Source organism: Mustela nivalis (assembly GCF_964662115.1).
Source record: "Mustela nivalis genome assembly, chromosome: 1".
Lineage (NCBI taxonomy): Eukaryota > Metazoa > Chordata > Mammalia > Carnivora > Mustelidae > Mustela > Mustela nivalis.
Window position 1 is genome coordinate 28,140,434 of NC_139020.1, and position 20,579 is coordinate 28,161,012.

At 38.4% G+C, this 20,579-nt stretch overlaps 1 protein-coding gene and 1 long non-coding RNA gene across 6 annotated transcripts in view; one reads left to right on the forward strand and one right to left on the reverse strand.

The window, feature by feature from the left end:
- Positions 1-20,579, forward strand: part of SAMSN1 (SAM domain, SH3 domain and nuclear localization signals 1) — a 140,385-nt gene that overhangs the window by 112,451 nt on the left and 7,355 nt on the right. For both annotated transcript variants that reach the window (XM_082689328.1, XM_082689327.1), the window contains 5 exons: positions 2,856-3,005; positions 7,436-7,565; positions 10,008-10,159; positions 13,384-13,590; positions 15,512-15,662. In XM_082689328.1, coding sequence (XP_082545454.1) covers positions 2,856-3,005; positions 7,436-7,565; positions 10,008-10,159; positions 13,384-13,590; positions 15,512-15,662 — 790 coding nt within the window. The remainder of the gene's footprint in view (positions 1-2,855; positions 3,006-7,435; positions 7,566-10,007; positions 10,160-13,383; positions 13,591-15,511; positions 15,663-20,579) is intronic.
- Positions 1-20,579, reverse strand: part of LOC309843716 — a 212,125-nt gene that overhangs the window by 85,316 nt on the left and 106,230 nt on the right. The window lies entirely within an intron of this gene.

Sequence of the window (20,579 nt, forward strand, 5' to 3'; positions counted from 1 at the left end):
ATTTTAGACCAATAGGTTTTAGATCTCATGTATTTCTTAATTATTCATTCTCATTATTATATGTTTTATTTTTTATAAAGAATTTTTCCTGGTATAATTTCTCAATATACTTTTCAGATTCCTGTGTGTATATACCTATAATATTTTTAAATATTGGTATTTCAGTAATGGCTATTCTAAACAAAAGAAATGAAAATAAAATGACATCTAGTATTACTTTATAAATACATCCATTAGTACACTTACATGTGTGTGTGTATAATACATCCCCTTTTATACATATGCATATAATTTATATCCCCTTTTATCCATTTACATATTTATATACACATGTTTAAACTTGTAAATAGCTATATAGTCTATCCACATTTATTTCATTTTAAATAGGATAATATATGTATATAAATAGTGAGAAACCCTATATAATTTTCAATTAACATCTTATATAAATCCTTACCTTTCCATAATCACATATAGTTTGTAGATTCTACACAGTAGAATCTGTTATTTAGTTTATAATTCAGGCTTAACCTGTAAAAGTAGTTCAGGTTCGCTCAGGCTCCTTTATTAGTAATGGTGGCTTAGTAATTTGTGAAAGAATTCAGCGAACCTGAAAAGGTAGTTCACACATTTTTCAGCAATGCATCATCCATTCCTCCAACTAGTATTTCTTGAGGACCTACTCTATGACAGGGTTTCCATGAGGCACTCAGAAATCACTGTTGTAATAATTGATGAACATCCCTACTTCATGAAGCCGAGCGTATAGAGGGAGAGACAGATTATGAAAGAGAACAGCATAGAAAAATGTGAAAGTTGAAAATATGCTGAGGTAGTGTCTGTAAAAAATCATAGAGCAACTTAAAATATAAAATATTTGTGATACGGGGCGCCTGGGTGGCTCAGTTGGTTAAGCCTCTGCCTTTAACTCAGGTCACGATCCCAGAGACCTGGGATCCATTCCTGCATTGGGCCCCCTGCTCAGTGGGGAGCCTGTTTCTCCGTCTCCCTCTATGTGCCCCCCCCACCTTGTTCTCTCTGTCTCTGTCAAATAAATAAATAAAAATCTTTTTAAAAATATTTGTGATACGTTTTTGAAGCTTAGGCAATGGTAATTTAACACAGATTATAATAAAATAATATACTTTCTTTTCAGGGGATTTAGTTTATAATTTTACAGGGAAGGTAGAGCTTAAATAGAGAGAAGAGAGATGAAAAAGGCTAACTTTAAACATTTAAAGGGTTTCCAAGTTATATTTTATTCAGGGCTTTTGAATTAAGCAAAGAATCTTTGCCTTTTATAACCTTAAATGTAGAAATGAATAAAGTTCAATGAGGACTTAAATCAGCTGTCCCTTCATATTTATCATAGGCAATTTGGGATAAGATATGAAGTAAAAAATAATGTTGATTAATAATTTTGTTAACTATGTGGTTAAACCTTTATATTAAAATATTCAAGGAGAACCTGGGTGGTTTGGTCAGTTAAGCGTCTGACTTGACTTTGACTCATGTCACAATCTGAGGTTTGGGAGGTTGAGTCCATGCTGAGCCTGTGGGGAGTCTGCTTGAGACTCCCCCCGTCCTCCCATGCATGCTCTCTTTCTCTAAAATAAATAAGTAATCTTTAATATAACAACAATAAAAATAAATTATTCAAGTTAACTGAATAGAAGTTTCCCCTAATTTTTTTTTTTTAATATTCTGGAAATGTCTGTCTGTCCACCCATCAAGAATGGTGGGCAATGCTAGCCTAGATGACCCTTAAGAGTACTTTCTTAAATTCTAAGATATTAAGGATATAGAATCCAAGTAAGTCCTTTAAGAAAAAGAAATCACTCCAAATTTCTATATGAGAAGTTTTGCTTATTCAAAAAAAAAAAAAAAAATCAAGTGTCAGTGATATTCCTGGAAGTGTTCTAGACATGCAGAATAAATTAAATTAAAAATATAAAATCTCTAAGCTCATGGAGCATACCTTATCATGGGGGATGCAGGCAATAATCAAACAAACAAACAAACTTTGTATCAGGTAATGTTAAATACTTAGAATACATTACATGTGAATTACATGCCCATTTCTATACTAATGGCTAGACCATGTTCATAATTACTGTTGTTTGAGAATGTGGGAAATATGCATGGGATACTCACTGGCAAGAAGAAAACATTGCACTTCCTCAATGGATTTACTTAACTCCAAAACTTTTTAAAAAATGACCATTTCAATTTATATAAGAAGATATTTTAATGCCCCTTCAGCATGAATACATGCTATAGCCTTTCTAAAGCCCCCAATAAAATATCTCCCATCTATGTAGACTTAATCACTCATTATGCTTATGATTGATTTCTATTTTGCCCATCCAAAAATGGGGAAAACTGGAGCGCCTGAGTGGCTCAGATGGTTAAGTGTCTGCCTTCGGCTCAGGTCATGATTCTAGAGTCATGGGGTGGACTCACACTTTGGGCTCCCTGCTCAGTGGGGAGCCTGCTTTTTCTCTCTCTCCAGCTCTGTCTCTCTCTCTAATTAATAAATAAAGTCTTTTTTTTATTTAATGGGGAAAGTGGCTCTACTGTACAGCTATTTAAAGAATAACTAAAATTCTCTTAAAAATTTTTAGATGTGAAGCTCAGGTCCTTCAACATCACAAGTTTTATTTTCCAAGTTTTAACACATGGCACCAGGCTTGGACAACCCTAAAAATATGTATTCTATCCAGATTGAAGTTTGGAGGCTGCTATACACAATACATAGGAAGCCCACAAATTCAGAATCTTCACTATAATAATGTTTTCAGAACAATGATTTTTATTGCTTTATTATTCTGTCTTTTGTAAACAATTCTAACTAGGTATATGAAGGGGAACCCATAAATGAAAGTGGAGAACAAAATAAAACTTCAAATAATGGAGGAGGATTAGGGAAAAAAATGAGAGTTATTTCCTGGACAATGAAGAAAAAAGTGGGCAAAAAGTACGTCAAAGCCCTTTCTGAGGAAAAGGTAAGTGAACTCTGCCAATCATTTGTATTTTTCTATTAATTTTTTTTTCTTATAATAGCCAACAGATTCTTCTAGACATAGAATTACTTGGTCCTTTAGGAAGGACTTCAATGTCTACTTTCTCCCTCAATAATTGTGCCCAGGAACTAGATAGAAAAAAAAAAAAAAAGCATTATTACTTCTATGTTAATAGAGGAAATGGAGGCTCAGAAAGATCACACATGTAGTATGTGAAGAATGGTATGTCATATGTTGTAACAAACATCAGTACTTCATTTCTTTTTATTGCCAAATAATATTCCATTTTATACATAAACTGTATTTTATTTTTCCTTTCGTCAGTTGATAAGACATTTGAGTTGTTTTCACTTTCTGGCTATTGTAAATAATGCTGCTATAAATATTTAGGAGTTTTTGTGTGGAAATACTCTTGTTTCTCTCTGATATATGGTAACTATCTGATGTTTTGAGAACTTGGCAACCTGCTTCCCAAAGCAGTTGCATCATTTTACATCCCCACTAGCAAAGGGTGAGGGTTCCAATTTTTCCATTACTGTCTTGTTGATGCTAGCCTTCCTATTCCTAGTGGGTGTGAATTTCAATGCGGCTTTGATTTGCACTTCCCTAATGACTAATGATGTTGAGAATCTTGTTGTGTTCTTATGAACCATTTGTATATCTTCTTTAAAGAAATGTTTACTCAGGAGAACCTGGGTGGCTCAGGTCATGATCCCAGAGTCCTGGGATCGAGCCCCGTGTAGGGCTGGCTCCCTGTTCAGCAAGGAAGCCGGCTTCTCTCTCTCCCTCTGCCTCCAGCTCTCCATGCTTGTGCTTGCACTCTCTCTGTCATTAAAAAAAAAAAAAAAAAAGTCTACTTGAACCTTTTGCCCACTGTTTAATTAGGTTATTTGGGTTTTTATTATTATTATTATTATTATTATTACTGACTTTTAAGCTTTTTAAAAATATATCCTGGATGTAAGTACCTATCAGATATATGATTTGCAATATGATATATTTTCTCCCATTCTGTGGATTGTATTTTCACTTTTTTGATGGTGTCATTTGCAGCACAGATGTTTATAATTTGATGCAGCCTGATTTATCTATTTTTTGTCATTTGAGCTTTTAATATTGCAGTTTTAAAATTATTGTTTAATCTCAATTCACAAAGATTTACTCCTGTGTTTTCTTCTAAGAGTTCACAGTTGTAACTCTTACATTTTGGTGTATGATCTACTAATTTTTCTATGGAGTATAGTAGGAGTCCATCTTCATTCTTTTGAATATGGAGATCAAGCTGTCAAAAAAGTTGTTAAAAGGTCAATTATTTTACTATTGTCTTTTCTTGGCACCCTTGCTGAAAATCAATTAATAATAAGTACATGGTCATAATTATATGGGTCATAAATACATGGGTTTATTTCTGACTCTCAATTCTGCTACATTGATATGTAAGTCTTAGTCCATTTACTTTTTAACCCACTAGGACTTCCATCCCCAATAACTCATTAAAACAGGAGTCATAATTGGTATTAACCTCTGTGTTGCTGAATTTACTGGTCACTTCTCTTACTTCTTACCTTACTTTTCAACGTATTTGACACAAGTGATGATTTCAGTACATTTGAAACATTCTTCCCTGGTTTCTTTAATGGGCATTCTTCTGGCTTTCTTCCTCAGTGTTTCCTTTCTCGGCTTTGCCTTCTTTCTTGTCTCTAAACATTGAGTCCTTCCAAGGCTTATTCCTAGATGCTCTACTCAGTCTACTCTTCCCCTCAGTGATCTCATCTAGTCCCATCACTTTGTTTTTTGCAATTACATCTCTAGCTATGATATCTTATCCAGTGTACTTGAACAACCAGTTGTGTATTCATTATCATCACTTATATGTACAATAGTTATCTGGAACCCAGTATATCCCAAACTGAATTATTAATTCTCTATGCTCTCTACCAAAAACACATGTTTCTTGTCTAGTCTTCCCAGTAGCGATAGACAACAATTGCCATAACTCTAGATGCAAGGAAGGAAGGAAGAGAAGAGAAAAAGAAAGAATAGAACAGAGAAGAAAAGGAATGAAAAGAAGGAGGGTAGGAAGGAAGGAAGTAAAGAAAGAGGAAAGCCTAAGAATCATTCCAAATTGCTTTTTTCTCTCACGTTTCACACCAATTCATCAGCATATTCTATTGGCTCAAACTCCAAAATCTTATCTAGAACCCATAATTGCTCTATGTAAACTATTCCTGCTTTTAGATCAATCAACCAACCAACCAAAAACAACTTCTCTTGCCTAGACTGCCATAATAACCACCTAACTGGTCATCTTTCTTCCACCCTTTCCTCCATAACCATTCTCCACACAGAAGCTGGAAAGATCTTAAGTGGAATTTCAGAACATATCATGCCCCTTGCTTAAAATTTTACCATGCCTTCACAATGCCTTCACTTACTACAGTATGTTCATTCCAGTCCTCTGAGAAACAGATCCTAAGAAAGCAAAGGACACACCAAAGATTATTGGGGAAAATTAACGTGAAGGATAGATAAAGAACTGGATAGGGAAAGCCTTCTGACAGCAGTGCAAGTTTGACACCTGGGAAAGGAGAAGAAGAAAGCTTTAGCCAGATTGGCAAATAGTCCTTGAACTAAAGTTTTCCATTAGAGGAACCCTATATCCCACCAGAATGGACTCAAATGGTGCCCTCACTGTTTCAGTCATTGGCAGAGAGCATGGCTTCCATGCACAGTGGTGGATTTAGTAGCTGGGGCTGTCCATAAAGAAGGGTCTCACAGCAAAATATCTGAGTGACACATTCCATGACCACCCCACACAGTCTATAAAGCTCTTACTAATCCAGCTCCAGTCTACTCTGAGCTTATATTTTTTCTTTTTTTTTTTTTTTAAGATTTTATTTATTTATTTGACAGAGAGAGAGATAGAACAAGCAGGGGGAGCAGCAAAGAGAGAAGCAGGCTCCCCACTGAGCAGGGAGCCTGATATGGGGCTCGATGCCAGGACCCCAGGATCACGACCCAAGCTGAAGGCAGATGCTTAGCCAACTGAGCCACCCAAGCACCTCTCTGAGCTCATTTTATAACACTCTCCTTGATCTCGTTCAGCTCCAGCTACCTTGACTTGGTCTTCCCACTCATAAGCCAAGCTAATTCTGAGTTATTTTGTTCTTGCTATTCCTTTTGCTTGGAAAACTGCCTCCAATTCTTCCTATAAGTTACTTCTTAAGGTCAGAATTCAGAGTCAAGAAGTCAGAGCATATATTACCCTATAGAGAAGGTCTTTGGAGACTACTCCATCGAAATCAACCAACCTTCCCCTAGGAAGGTAGCTCCTAATCCTAGCAGCTAATCCTCTCACATCGCTCAGTTTTATCTCCTTCATAGCACTTGTTCCCTGAAATTTCCTTTTACATTTGTTTACACACACATCTCCAAATATTAACACACACACACACACACACACACACACACACACACACACACCATAACACCCTAAAATGTTTATCTTATTAGAGCAGGGACCTTGTGATCTTGTTTACCAAGGTATTCCCAGTTCCCAAAACAGTGTCAGGTACTTACAAGGTGTTCTCTAAACTTGTGTTGAATGACTGAACAAATGAATAAAGGAATGGATAAATGGAGAGAATCAAACTGAGTGTATATCATGTATGTATTCTGAAATTTTATTAATGCTTAGAAATGCTCATAAATGAGGAATATTGAATTACATTTTGATGAATATTAAGGAATTTATAGGTTTTGTCCAAACTGTCCAAATATGGAAGACATCTGAGATGTTTTCAAGCAGATGTAATTTGTTTTGAAATTGTCTGTCTTTCCTAATTTTATGCAGGATTTGCTTTTCACTTGACTAGGTGTGCAAGCTTGGTATGAGATTTGTAAAGCTTCGTAGATAAGCTTTGCTTTAGAATTGCAAAATGTGCATGTTTTATTCATATCTGGTGATCTGGTAAGGTGCAAATAACTGACATGAAACAACGATGCAGAATTTAAACTTGTAATATCAGATCTCAAAGGATTAGTAATGGTGGTAAATACATGATAAGGAGAACATGAAGAAATGAAAATGCTTCAACAGATAAAGATATTAATAAATCTAATACTTCTGATTAAGTAGTATCAATATAATATTCATCCTAACTTATAAAATGAATTATGATGATTTCACTTGAATTCCATAATGTGGAGTGTTTCGTCTAAAAAATTTTTCCAAGTATAACGTGTTTTGCTAGAAATTGAACTAAAGATTAATGACTCTCATATTTTATGCTGATGGAATCCTGAGTATTTTATTGCTAAAATATGTCTTGTTTGTTAAATCAATGCACACAGTGGATATCTCCATGGAAATCAGTTCTCTGCACTTAACCTCTGATATGTTTTTTCTGAAGGATGAGGAGGATGGAGAGACTACTCTCCCATATCGGAACAGTGACCCAGTGATTGGATCTCACACAGAGAAGGTCTCCCTCAAAGCCAGTGACTCCATGGATAGTCTCTACAGTGGGCAGAGTTCATCAAGTAAGCCTACAGAATAAGGGACGAAATCGTAACTGGGAGGGTTGAATTAAGTGGGTGGGGAGATGGGGGATAACCGTGAGGGGGATTGAAGAGTGCACTTACCATGATCCACACCGTGTAATGCACTGAAGGGTTGAATCACTATACTGAACACTTGAACCTGACATAACACTATGTTAATAATACCGGAATTAACATTTTAAAAACAATTAAAAAAGAAAACAGAAATTCAAATGAAAACCAACAACAGATTTGCTTCTCTGGGGCTTTCAAATTAGCAAAAAGTTTCCAGATACTTGATAAGAAAAATAGTGAAAATGTAGGATTGCTGAATCCGTAGAGTTGCTGTTGTTTAAAAATGATACACAAGATATTTGATAGAATTATGTATTATTTTGAAACTTCTAACACTGTAGTTGGCAGGGCTCTTGGGGATATGCCTCAAAAAAATCATCTTGGGTGACTAAATCTGCATCCCTAAAATAAAATTGTTTGCTTAGGAGAACTAGCATTATCTTGAGTCAAAATCTTAAATGACTTGACATATTCAGATAAATGAAATCCTGTTCTCTGTCTCTTGGTCCATCCACCCCTTCCTCCTTCCTTTCCTTTTCTCTTTATTCCTCCTTTTTTCCTCCTTCTTCTTTCTTCTTCCTTCTCTCTTCCCTCCCTCCTTTCCTTTCTTTCTTCTCTTTGTTTTTTCTCTTTCCTGTCCCCTCTCACTTTTGTCCTTCCTTTCTGTTCCCTTTTGCCTGTAGTATTCTGAAAAGAGAGGGACATATGCATCATTTCTCACATTCACTTTTTAGGTGTCCCTCCAGTATGAGGGAGTCAAGAATGAAATACTGTGTAAATACTAAATAGAAGGAATATAGCCAGTCAGGTGACAGGAAGGAAGCAGCATGTGTTCAACAAGGATTTTCTAAAACCATTGTTTCTAAGAAGGAAGTCATTCAGGTTTTAGTCACATATCCTGCTATCTGGAAGAAACTACTGATACCGCAGGGGGCCTTTTAACTTTTTTATGTATACACTGTTGTACATTCCTCTGATCTTTTCAGGGCTTTTAAATGTTTTCTTTTTTTGCAAGGTTTATTTGCCATTTCCTTTTTAATCAACTGCTTCTGTTACTTGAAGATAGATCGCAAATACCAGATGTTTCAGATATCCTGAATTTTATTCCTACTTTTCCTATTGGCTGAAGAAGAGTTATTTTGTGAAGAAAGGAGAAAAAAAAAAACTAATGTAGAAACATTTGAAGGATATATTTTTGCATGTGTGAAATTCAGATTTCATTAGTATTCACTTCTGCTAGAAGTTTTAAAATTCTAAATTGTAATGCTGAATGTGGGTAGAATTTTATTAACTGGGATATACCATGAAAAGCCAAGGCCAGGGGTGGGCATGGAAGGAAGGTGTAAGGAGATAGTGGCCCACTTATCTGTTGTCATATACAACTTAATTGTTGCGGTTACATGCAACTCACCCTTTCTTACAATGGTTCGTATTCAATATGTTAAGGTTCTTTACCTCGTTTCCATAATTATTGGATTAAATAGTAGAGAAACCAGGACTGTTTCATCATTGAACAGAGCACGGAGAGGGCTCACTGCAGGAGAAAGTGGAAGTAGGGGAGCGTGGTGAGAGTGCTGGAGAAACTGAGAGCTACTTCCGCTGGAAGCCATTCTTACCCCACCCCCGCCTCTTGCGGGCAGCAAGAAATGGAATCTCTTCTTTCTCTCCCTTGAGGTTCAAACTCAGAAGGAAAAGGACCAGAGAACAAGGATTCGGAGTAATTTAAAAAGCCCAGTTTAGAAAGTTTAGAACCACACGGAAGGATAGACACGGGAACACACTTTCTCTTTGCTTCAAATTCACACAAGCAAAAGTGCTACCTTTTATGCGTAGAGATGTTGCTTCAAAATGGCTTTTGGTACATAATAGCATGTTTGGGAGAGCGCTCTAGCTACATTGTGATAAGAATAGGGAACCCTGTAGTCTGATGCTTTGACCATTTGTGATCTGTAGTACATAAGGATCAGACTGTTGCTATAGGTTTTTGTCTTTGTTTACAGGTACAAAATTAATTGTCTGGCCTGCACAAGGAGTTAAGTTTGTATCATTTGTCTCTTTAGCAAGTAGCAAAACAATTTGCTACTGGGTCAGATCACAGAGACTGAAGTGGGAGGGTGTTTGGGTTAGTGGTTGAGGAAGGAATGGTCAGATTGGCTCGAGAAAGTACAGAAGTGGCTCAGAGGACAAAGGCCATTGAGGGAGAGTGACTGGGAGTCAGAAAAAAATAGGAATCCATCATTTAGAACTCCCTCAAAAGGTTGGTGGCCAGTGCTTCAACATGATCCCCACTTAGCTCTATCCAGATGATGGTTCAGAATGTTACGAACCTTCGGTGAGAACTGTTAACCTCTGCTTTGCTTTCATCAGGTGGAATAACAAGCTGTTCAGACGGTACGAGTAACCGGGATAGCTTTCGACTTGATGATGATGGCCCCTACTCTGGACCATTTTGTGGCCGAGCCAGAGTACATACTGATTTTACACCAAGCCCCTATGACACTGACTCCCTCAAAATCAAGGTGTGTGCATGTCATAGCTGCATTCTGTCTGGTTTGTCTAGCACTGGTTGTATGGTCTGTGTCAGGAAGTGAAGCAGTGGGAACGGGGTGGGGGGTGGGCGGTGAGTGTGTTCTCCCCAGCACTAGAACGCAGGAATGGGTTACTGTGCAAGAATATGAACAAAACACTGGAGGTGGACTAGGGGAATTGATGTGTTGAGGCTATAGCATGAGTTGCTGTTATGTAGATAATGCAGATTCTGAGCCTGTCTGGGGAGAAGAAATTGTCTACATTTTTCTGAAAACCAGAAGCCTCACAGGTTACTGGAGGTGCCCAGCTCTGCCTGCTACTTCCTGGATTAGAAGGAGAGAGAGAAAAGATGGCGCTATCAGGCAAGAGCCCCTCACAGCAACTCCCTTGGGAACCACCCTTGGCTGGGCAACTTCAGTACTTAAGTTGGGGGTTTTGAATAACCAGACATCTTTCTCCCAGTGATATTCCCTCCTGAATTCCCTCTTCTTACCTCTGATTCTCTATATTCGTTTTCTATTGCCGTGTAACAAATTTCCACAAACTCAGGGACTTTAAACAACACAAATGCATTACCGCACAGTTCTCTAGGTCAAACATTGAGTCATGGCCCAGCTGCATTCCCTGCTTAAGGTCTCACGGGGCTAAAATCAAGGTGACAGCTGGGGCCGTAAACTTATCTGGGGCTCAGGGTCCTCTTCCAAACTCGAAACTATTGGCAGAATTCAGTTGCTTGAAGTTGTAGGACGGAGGCTCCTGCTTTCTTGCCAGATGTTGCCTGGGAGCCACTCTCGGACCCTGGAGGTGGCCAGCCATGGTCCTCTCTACAAAAGTTCACTCATGTTTCAAATCTCTTTATTTTTTAAGAGCTCCTACCTAATAAAGTCAGAAACACCCAGATAATCTCCCTCTTAATTACAAAATTAACTAATTTGGGACATTAATTACATCTGCACAGTCCGTTGTGCCATATAATACAACATAGTCATGGGTGTGAAATCCATTGTTTTCAAGTCCTACTCACACAAGAGGGGATGTGCTGTTGCAATCATATAACTAGAAGGTTTGGTGGTGAAGTATTTTATACATGTTAAATTCTTCCTTTTAGTAATACAAACTGGTATAGCTAAAGGGACAGAAATTATGACTTTTCTCTACTATCATCACCAAGCCAATGTTAACCAGTAATTATGACAAGTTATGAAGCACTGATGTTATTATTTAACATTCAAGAGACTCTGCTCTTCTCTTTATCCCTTCTTTTGTAACAAATCAGACTAAACTCAGCGGGAGAATGAGGAAAACGTTATTTTCCATAGTTAGCTCCTTAGTCATTTCTATGAATGCTTTGAAATCTAAGTTTAAGTCTTGGGGAAGGAACATTTGCAGCCTAGTAACCACTGTTGGGGGAGGGTGTAGAAGGGAATAAATTGAACACATTTAGGCTCGGGAGAGCTTTTCGCCTTTCCTATAATACCATGCCAGTGCCCCACCGCTTGGGGTGCCTAAGGTGATATTTGTAGAGCTCTTGTGGGACACAATAAGAATCCCACAGTTACCACTGGGGATTGAATGCCATTGTTTATATCAAGGGTCTTATCCGCAATGAAATTGGGTCTTCGCTGGTGACCTGTGGGCTTTCCTGGAATGTATACTTTTTTAAAAAGTTTAGAGGATAATAGGAAGGATGCAGCAGAGAGATCCTATGCTTAGAAACTTCCCCTAGAGCTTCTGGGGATTTTCTAGGTCTGCTCAGCGGATCCCACCTAGCCCAGATGCAACTCTCCACAGTTAAAGGCAGGAAGAACTAGACGAATAGCTTATAGGGTCAGACAGGCAGATGATCACAAATCAGAAAGATCAAATCTTTTAATCACACTGAATCCTACTATTAAAAATACATTGTGTGTTTTAGTTGGAAGAATACACATTCGTAGAAAGTGAGGAAAAAACATTTTTAGTAGCCGACTTAATGTTTTGTTTATTTGAGGGTAGTCCCCTGAAAAGGCAACAGTATCAGAATCTATAATGTTCTCTCTGGGGTAGAAATTATTAAGTCTCAAAGGAGGAAATATGACTGTTATTTGGGTAGAAATCAATTTTCTTTACAAAGAAGTACTGCGGGGTTTTTTTACTCTTGCCAGTAACTGGCAGCCTATAGCCAATTAGAGTCTTAGATGTGAAGAAAGAAAAAGACAAACTGGTTTGTCCATCCTAATGTGCTTCATTCATCCTGCGACCCAAACATTGTTGTGAAGCTCAGACTAAGTATTATCTTCTCTAAAATAATTCAGTAGCATAATTCGTCCTTGGTGCACACACACATACTTTTGTTACATATTTAGATGTACGAAGGTCTAATAGTTTTGTTATTTTATTTTATTTTTTTAAAGATTTTATTTATTTATTTGACAGACAGAGATCACAGGTAGGCAGAGAGAGAGGAGGAAGCAGGCTCCCCGCTGAGCAGAGAGCCCGATGTGGGGCTCGATCCCAGGACCCTGAGATCATGACCTGAGCTGAAGGCAGAGGCTTTAACCCACTGAGCCACCCAGGCACCCAGTTTTGTTATTTTAGAGGAATGCAATACTTTAGATGGTTTCTTTTTTACTGTACATAAGTTTTTCAGATGAACTAGAATCATGGACAGAGATAGACTTCTTTTTCTTTCCCTTCCCCATGTGGGAACCCCTCCAGGAATGATGCTTGAGCTTTGCTATCCGTCTATTGCTTTGACAAGATGAATGAAGAGAGCAACGTTTTTTAGTTCAGACAACTGATTACCAGTTGCTCTGGGAAGTTATTTAATGTTACATTCCTATTCTATAGTAGTTAGAATTATAAAGATACCTTGTATATGTACCTAAGTAATGTGTCATGGGCATTAAATGATTCTCTATATGCAAAAGTACTTTGTAAATTCCATTGTGCTGTACAATTACAAGTTCAGAAATTGATATACCAAAACCATAAGGATGTCATCGAATGCATGTAGGACCTTTTTTTCAAACTTGTTGAAGTGCTCTTCGTTATTACTAGCAAATAATTCCCTTGAACTTTTAAAGTAAATTTTCTCTTAGATTTATTTCTGCTATCAGTGACTTCCCTTATCATATTCCCTCATTATTTGAATTTCTGTGATTCCATTCTTTCTACTAATTGTCATAGCAACAAAGTTCTCTGTAAACTGATTGGTATATTTCTTTGTCTTTAGAAAGGAGACATCATAGACATTATCTGCAAAACGCCAATGGGGATGTGGACAGGGATGTTGAACAATAAGGTGGGAAACTTCAAATTTATTTATGTGGATGTCATCTCCGAAGAGGAAGCAGCCCCCAAGAAAATAAAGGCACACCGAAAGACCGGAAAGGAAAAACCCAAGACTCTGCAGGAGTTCCTAGAGAAGATTCACCTTCAGGTTAGCAAACCTGTGACCTATTAGATTCTGGTGGCATCTGGATGGGATAAATAAGAAGAAAGGATCAGTGTTAAAAAAAATATAGGGCTTACAGCAAAGGAAAATCTGCTTTCCAAGAAGACTTCTTATTTCTCCTTTATTACTTTTATTACACAAGGACAGATCTTGATATAACCTCTTTTGGACTAAACTCTAATGGTACTTAGCAGTGACAGTAGAGATTAATGTTGAGAAAGTACTGTGAAAAATGAGAAATACCTAGGGGAATAAGAGGTCCAGAGAAAACATGTAAATGAGAATGATACAGAGAGTATTAGAGTAAAGGTAAAAATCCAGAGAATTGAAAGGAAAATATGGAAAGAAAATTACATTTTCTGTAGGGCAAAGATCAAAAGCAAGTCAAGAGAAGATAACTAAATATAATTGTTTCAAAAGCAATTTGTTAGGAAATAGTGGTCATTAAGTCCCCATGATGATTATGTTAAGGAAATTGTGTTGTCTGTATTTATAATCCAATTATTTTCTTGTTATATTAGCAAAATTTTTATGAAATATCTACCTTGTTCAATGGTGTGTACATGCAATTTACCTAGCCTCACTCAATTTACTGTTTCGCAATCCATTTCTAATATTAATGCAGCAGTACTTTGAGAGTTTTCAAAACTCATCAAGGCAATAACCAATTAAACTTTCCTTAATTGTTTCTCCTGAATTATCTAGTTATACTCGACACACGACCTAGGCCTTCCTATATTACTTTTGGTGCCCCCACCCCAGATGGGGTACTGCTTGCATCGATGAAGTACAAGTTTCAAACCTGCTTCTTCTTTTTGTGTGTTCTGTGCCCTATGAGAAAACCAAGGTCTAAGGAAGTGAAATAACTTACTCAAGAACCCATAATCAAATGGTTATGTCAGAATGGGGACTTTGGTTTCTCGGTTCTAATTCAGTGCTCCTAAGAGACATCATTTTTAAAAGAAGTGGTACTTTTTCTTTCTCTCTCTTTCTCCCTTAGATTTGGTGGGGGGGTGGGGCGGGGGGAGTAAAAGGGGCTGGCAGGTATTCCTGATTACTTAAAACTAAGGGTATTGAAATGATGATCAAGTAAAATGGAAGGAAGTTTTGAGGAAGTTGTAGAGCATTCAACTTCCCTTTGCATTTTTATTCTGTTAGAGAGAACAGAGGTTACATAAATAACGTACAGACTCAGAAATCAGAAGCCTGTGAATTTTAAATTAATACATATTGATGCAAATGATGGACAAACTATACATGCTGAGAAGAGAAAACTTTAGGGAAAATATTTTTCCCAACCACAGTGCTTTTATAACCATAGTGGTTAATAAAAACTTCTAATTAAATAGAAAGTCTGGAATTCCTTAGGTTTATATAATGACATTCACCAAATGCTAAGTCTATTGTTCTGTGCCTGTTTCAAATTCATTTCTTAAACTTTCCCAAGACATTAGTGGGGGTAAATTATTTTTGCAAGCCAGCAAACAAGAAAAGATGTAGATTCAGAAATATTACTACAATTACTCTTTTAGAAGCATTTTATTGATAGACGTAAGGACACGCTAGCTTTGTCGATTGAGCTATTTGAGAAGTGAAGAAATGCCAAGTGGGATGAATGATTCCGCTCTTTAATTGATCCATGATTTAGCACTGCACGGCTTAAGGTAATTATTTCTTCTTTACATTTGTCCTTCCAGAAGGTGGCAATTCTCCAGCATACTCTTATACATGCCCTAGAGTTCATATGTGGAGAACTAGCACAGAGTAAAATAAAGTTAAGCAAAAGTTCTGTCGGTGCCTTCGGTGTCCATATGCACTTCTACACTTTCTTTAAACCTAAAGAGAACTCAAAATAAAATATTTGAATCTGACTAGTTTATATTATACATATTTTTCTCCCCCATAGGAATATACCTCAACACTTTTACTCAACGGTTATGAGACCCTAGAAGATTTAAAAGATATAAAAGAGAGTCATCTCATTGAATTAAATATTAAAAACCCAGAAGACAGGATGAGATTACTATCCGCTGCTGAAAATCTCCTTGATGAAGAAAGTAAGTGTGCACCCCTACTTTTCTTCTTAGCTGAAAATCGCAGTTCAATGTAAATAGGAAAATTATTAAAAACAAAGCCCCAGTTTTGTTTACAGAGAATCCTATCCAGTATTCTTTTCCATAAAATAAGTATTTTCTTACTTATTTGGAAACAACAACTCTGGTCAAGTCTATAATTAGGAAGAGGACTTTTTTCCCTTCCTGGACTCAGAAAATGGAGAGACTTCTCTGGGCATCTCATTTAGAGTCTGCAGAGGTATTAATTTATCCACAAGAGGATGTCTGCATTCCCAAAGACTGAGGGACTTAGAGACAAATATTTAGTGACAGCATGAGCCATTAGTGAGAAATGTCATATGCAACTTTTGTAGAACAGCGCCGAGCATGGCTCTAGCTAATGAGCCTTCGTCCCACACAGGAAAATTCATTTCATTACCATATAGTCACATCTTGTATGTGTTTATAGTATGCTTTCAAAACGTCATAATAGCTTGCAAAAATATTCAGCACTCACTTTTATTATCTGAGATGGTTCTCTGTATTTTTAAGTATGAACTGAAGGTAGAGTAATGCGTGCACATTCACTTACCAACTGGTTCTGTAAAGAAAGGATAGCTTTTGGCACTACCATTGCCCAATCTGAACACTCTTCTCCCTGAATCTGGTCCGGCTTCTGAAACCCTGAGCTCAGGACGTACCAAACTCCTCAAGGAATATTTCGTAAGGAAGAAAGAGGAATGTAGGGACTTTTTTTTTTTTTTTAAGAATTTATTTATTTGACAGAGAGAGATCACAAGTAGGCAGAGAGGCAGGCAGAGAGAGGAGGAAGCACTCTTCCCGCTGAGCAGAGAGCCTGATGCAGGATTCGATCCCAAGACCCTGAGATCATGACCTGAGCCAAAGGCAGAGGCTTAACCCATTGAGCCACCCAGGTGCCCCGGGATGTAGGGAATTTTAAAGAAGAAAAACAACTCAGATCATCTCATCCAGCTTTCTCATTCAAAAATAATATTACTCATAATCATTAACTACTTTTTGGAACCTGTTCTCCAAGTCAAACGTTGAGCCAAGATCTTTACATGTATGATCTTGTTTAATGTGCTCCACGGTTTGGCGGGTTAAGAGAGCGCTGTCCCGTGTTTATAATGAGAAATGGAGATATAAGTGACTCGTCCAAGCTCACACACGGTAGTGAATTGTGGAGAGCCAGGACTGGTGTTTGTGATGCTACTCTACTTTCTACAAATAACAGCCCAGATGGAGAGCAAGGAGGAAAGTTGTATTTAGGACCCAGGCCTCCTGACTGTCTCTCGGTAGGTTTTCCCACATCCAGTCTCAGATGCTCCAAAATGGGCATAGTTACACAACACGTGTTTCTACACTGGCCTTTTATCTAGCAGGAATAAATTTACTTTTTTGGAAACCGCATCGTGCTTTATTCTTGCTGTCTTGAGCTTGCACAGAGCTTTGTCCTTCCCAAAGAGCTTCCGCACGTAAGGCTAATTTGACACCTGCAGAAGTTACCCCATTTTAGGCCCAGGCGTTCACGGGCGTTCTTTGATGTTGTGGGGAGAGGCAAGGGGGATGAGGTCACAGAGGCAGACAAAGGTCACGCATAAGAAGGCAGCCAGTTTCCTCAATAGAACAAGCCAAACAGTCCTGATCTGTGTAAACTGACGTAGCAGAATCTCTGGGGTAAAGGAGGCGGTGTCTTTCACATCTTGTCGTTTCAAAATGTGGTTCCACACTAAGTTGTGTCAGGCTAAGAAACAGATCCTGTAGATTTCTTGGAATTGGTAATGTGCAGTATCATTGTCAAGACCCTCCAGAATAATTTGATGTTGAAGTGGAGGGAGATCATGGGGTATTTTTCGAGCACTTGTAAATACATTGCTTTTCTTCGATAATACCATCTATAGAGGGATTTTGTCCATTTCACAGATGAGAAAACATTTCAGAGATGAATTTCAAAGAGGCCAAAAACAGCTAGCTAAGTAGCAGAGCTGAAGTTTTAATCAGAGGCAGTCTGCTATAAAAATCCAAGTTCTTTCTTCCACACATGCAAACTGGCAAATATAGAAAGAACAATGAATATCTGAAAATTGAAGTTTTCTACTGTGCCAGCTTTCTCAGGAGCTTCAGTTCAGTTTTCCATCTCAGCAAGTGGAAGTTCATACGTAAGTGAAAACAGAAACCTTGCAACAACATTACTGCCTGCAAGGTTCAAGACAACTATGGCTGCATTGCAACAGGGCTGGTGGATAGGAAGGGCCAGAGAGCCTGGGTGAGAAAGGATTTTAGCCATGAAAAGAGTGCTCAGTCTGGACCCACAGCGGGAAGATCGGTCCAGGGCCGGAGGCTGGGTCCATGTGTGGTGTCCACTTAATTTCTTCATCCCCCCTCTCCTTTCTATGTTAGTGAAAAAATAATGACGTATACATAAGAACATATATGAGAGCTAGGTGCAGTTCGAAAAACCATCTGACCCAAGATGGGGAAACCAAAACCAGAGTAGCTAAGTAGCGTTCTCAAGGTCACAAGTCTAAACCCAGGCCCCCACATCTATTAAAAACACACTCTACTGTACCCTGGAAACAAAACACAGTATCTCCAAAGCGCGATATAAAAAAGTACGAGTCCCCCGAATTATTTCCCTCATAAGACATTGGAGAATGGTATTTGAAGGTCACTAAATGTTGATCATTTGACAATAGCCCGTAATGTACACATGGACACACACTGAGCCCAATGCTAGGGGATGAAAAATAGAAGAAAATGCCGATGCAACCAGTGTTCCTTGTCAACACACAACCCTGAGATTTTTCTTATTTTCATCTTACGGTCTAAAGTAGTATTAGAATATACATGTCAAAAAGATGCATATTGCATGTTAGGCTATCCTGACTGAAAGCTATTTATCTTATATGAAACTGCTTTGCTCAAGAAATAAAGAAGAATGACTTCTATTTGTTGATAAGATGGTGAGTTCTGATGATTCGGCCCCATGCTGCTGCCATGCATGCTTATTTTTATCTATTCTCTACTCTGTGAATCATATCTCCTACAACCATGCTCAAGATTAAATGCACAACCTTCATGTACCTTGAATGATAAAGACCTTGAATATATGGTTATATAAAACTAAGATATTATTAAAAACAAATGCATGTCACAGTCATGGGTTAAAAATAGTTTTGTGGTGTGTGTGTGTGCGTGTATTAAGAATGGAGCATGCAAATTGGCCAGGATTTTATGTATGCATTTGATCTTGATCATTGAAGATAGTTTGGGGAAGATCCATCCATAAATTCCTAGTTTAAAGCTTCGGTGCCTCTTAGATTGGGAACTGGAAAGTTTTGCTTTACCAACCTTCCGGTATAAAAATTGAGGAGAGTGGACACCTGTTTGCCAGGCAAGAGTTAAAACTTTGACATAATGGAGGAAAAACTGCAAGCCCCATGTGAGCCTTTAATATATCTGGAGGGACCAAGAGGGCGGGGGGGGAGTGGGACAGGGACCAAAACAGAAACCTACTACTTAGGGCAAGCAACTTTCCTTTTCTCTTAGGCCACAACAGATAGCATTGTACCCACTCTGACCTTGAACACGAAAACTGGATTAAACTTTTTAGGCCACAGCTTGACAGGAGGTCAAGTTGTTTCTCCTAGAAGCTGATAGAAGTGCTGGTGAGTGGTGTTAGCCCTGATTACAGGATTACCTCTGGAGGAGGATAACGACTTTGGGGTTCTGCAATCCCGCCAAGGCCAATACCTGAACTTGAACTTGCTGAACTTGCTCCCGTGTTGCCTTAGAAGAGAGCAGAATTAGGTCACAGGCTTCCCCAGCTGGGAATCTAGATGAGGCTAGACGGAGAAGAAAAATTGGGGTGACACTCAGCTTTTGAAGGAGCAAAAGAGCAGAATCTATTTATTTGGTGCACATTAGGCTTTCTCTATTTATCACCTGAATTTTAAAATGATTTGTGAATTTTAAACAATTTTAAAATCGTTTGATTAAAGATTCCCAGTAAGAAAAGAGAATGTGTATGTGTGTCTGTGTGTGTTCGGGCGTGTGTTGTTCATAAACACAACCTTTGGGACACCTTTGCCTTGCTAATAAATGCTTCTTGCGAATAATCAGAGAGTTAACTGCTATTAATAGTAAATATTTTCTCTTTATTCTGAACTCTTTCCTCTTTTCCCACATTTAGAGGCACTTTGATGTGTCTTAAAAGTGTGTCTATGAGAATGCGTGCTGTTGTCCTCAGGGAAAACGTGTGATGGAAATATCTTGTTCTCCATCAAAGCACAAGAATAATTAAATTTTAAATCGGAGGGGGAAAAAAGAAAAACTTAGTAACTGAAGGAGCAAACTGTCCTAGAAGCCACGGATCACGTATTTGAGGGAGCTGCAAGCTTTGTTTGCGGCGCTCAGTGAAGAGGAGGGGGGACGGGCGGCCTGTGTGCCAGGCTGTTGGCACCAGCTGTGGTCACAGCAGCTCTGCTTGCTCAACTATCCCCAGTTGTGCCTTCCTGCCTGCCTACCTGCCTAAAATGACTCAGGGCAAGAGGCAGGTCCCAGCCAGGAGCCTGGAACACGAGCTGCCCGCAGGGGAGATTTGCAGCTACGCCAAGCAGCAGTCCAGCAGTTGGCCTGACAGCGTGCCAGGGTAGCCTGGTGCCCCAGCCCCTGACATGCAGACCTGGTGTTTCCAACCCACCTGCCATATGATTGGAATCTAGATTCCAGAAGCGTGCAGCTTTGAAGAAATGCAGGCTAATCATCCGCATACACGCAGTAGAGAAGGCACACGGGCATCTGACGTTTATGTATTTATAAATATGTATTTTATATATATCTCTAGTTGTAGCCGTTTAGCTTTATGCAATTCAGTTTCTTCAGATTTCTTTTTCGTTT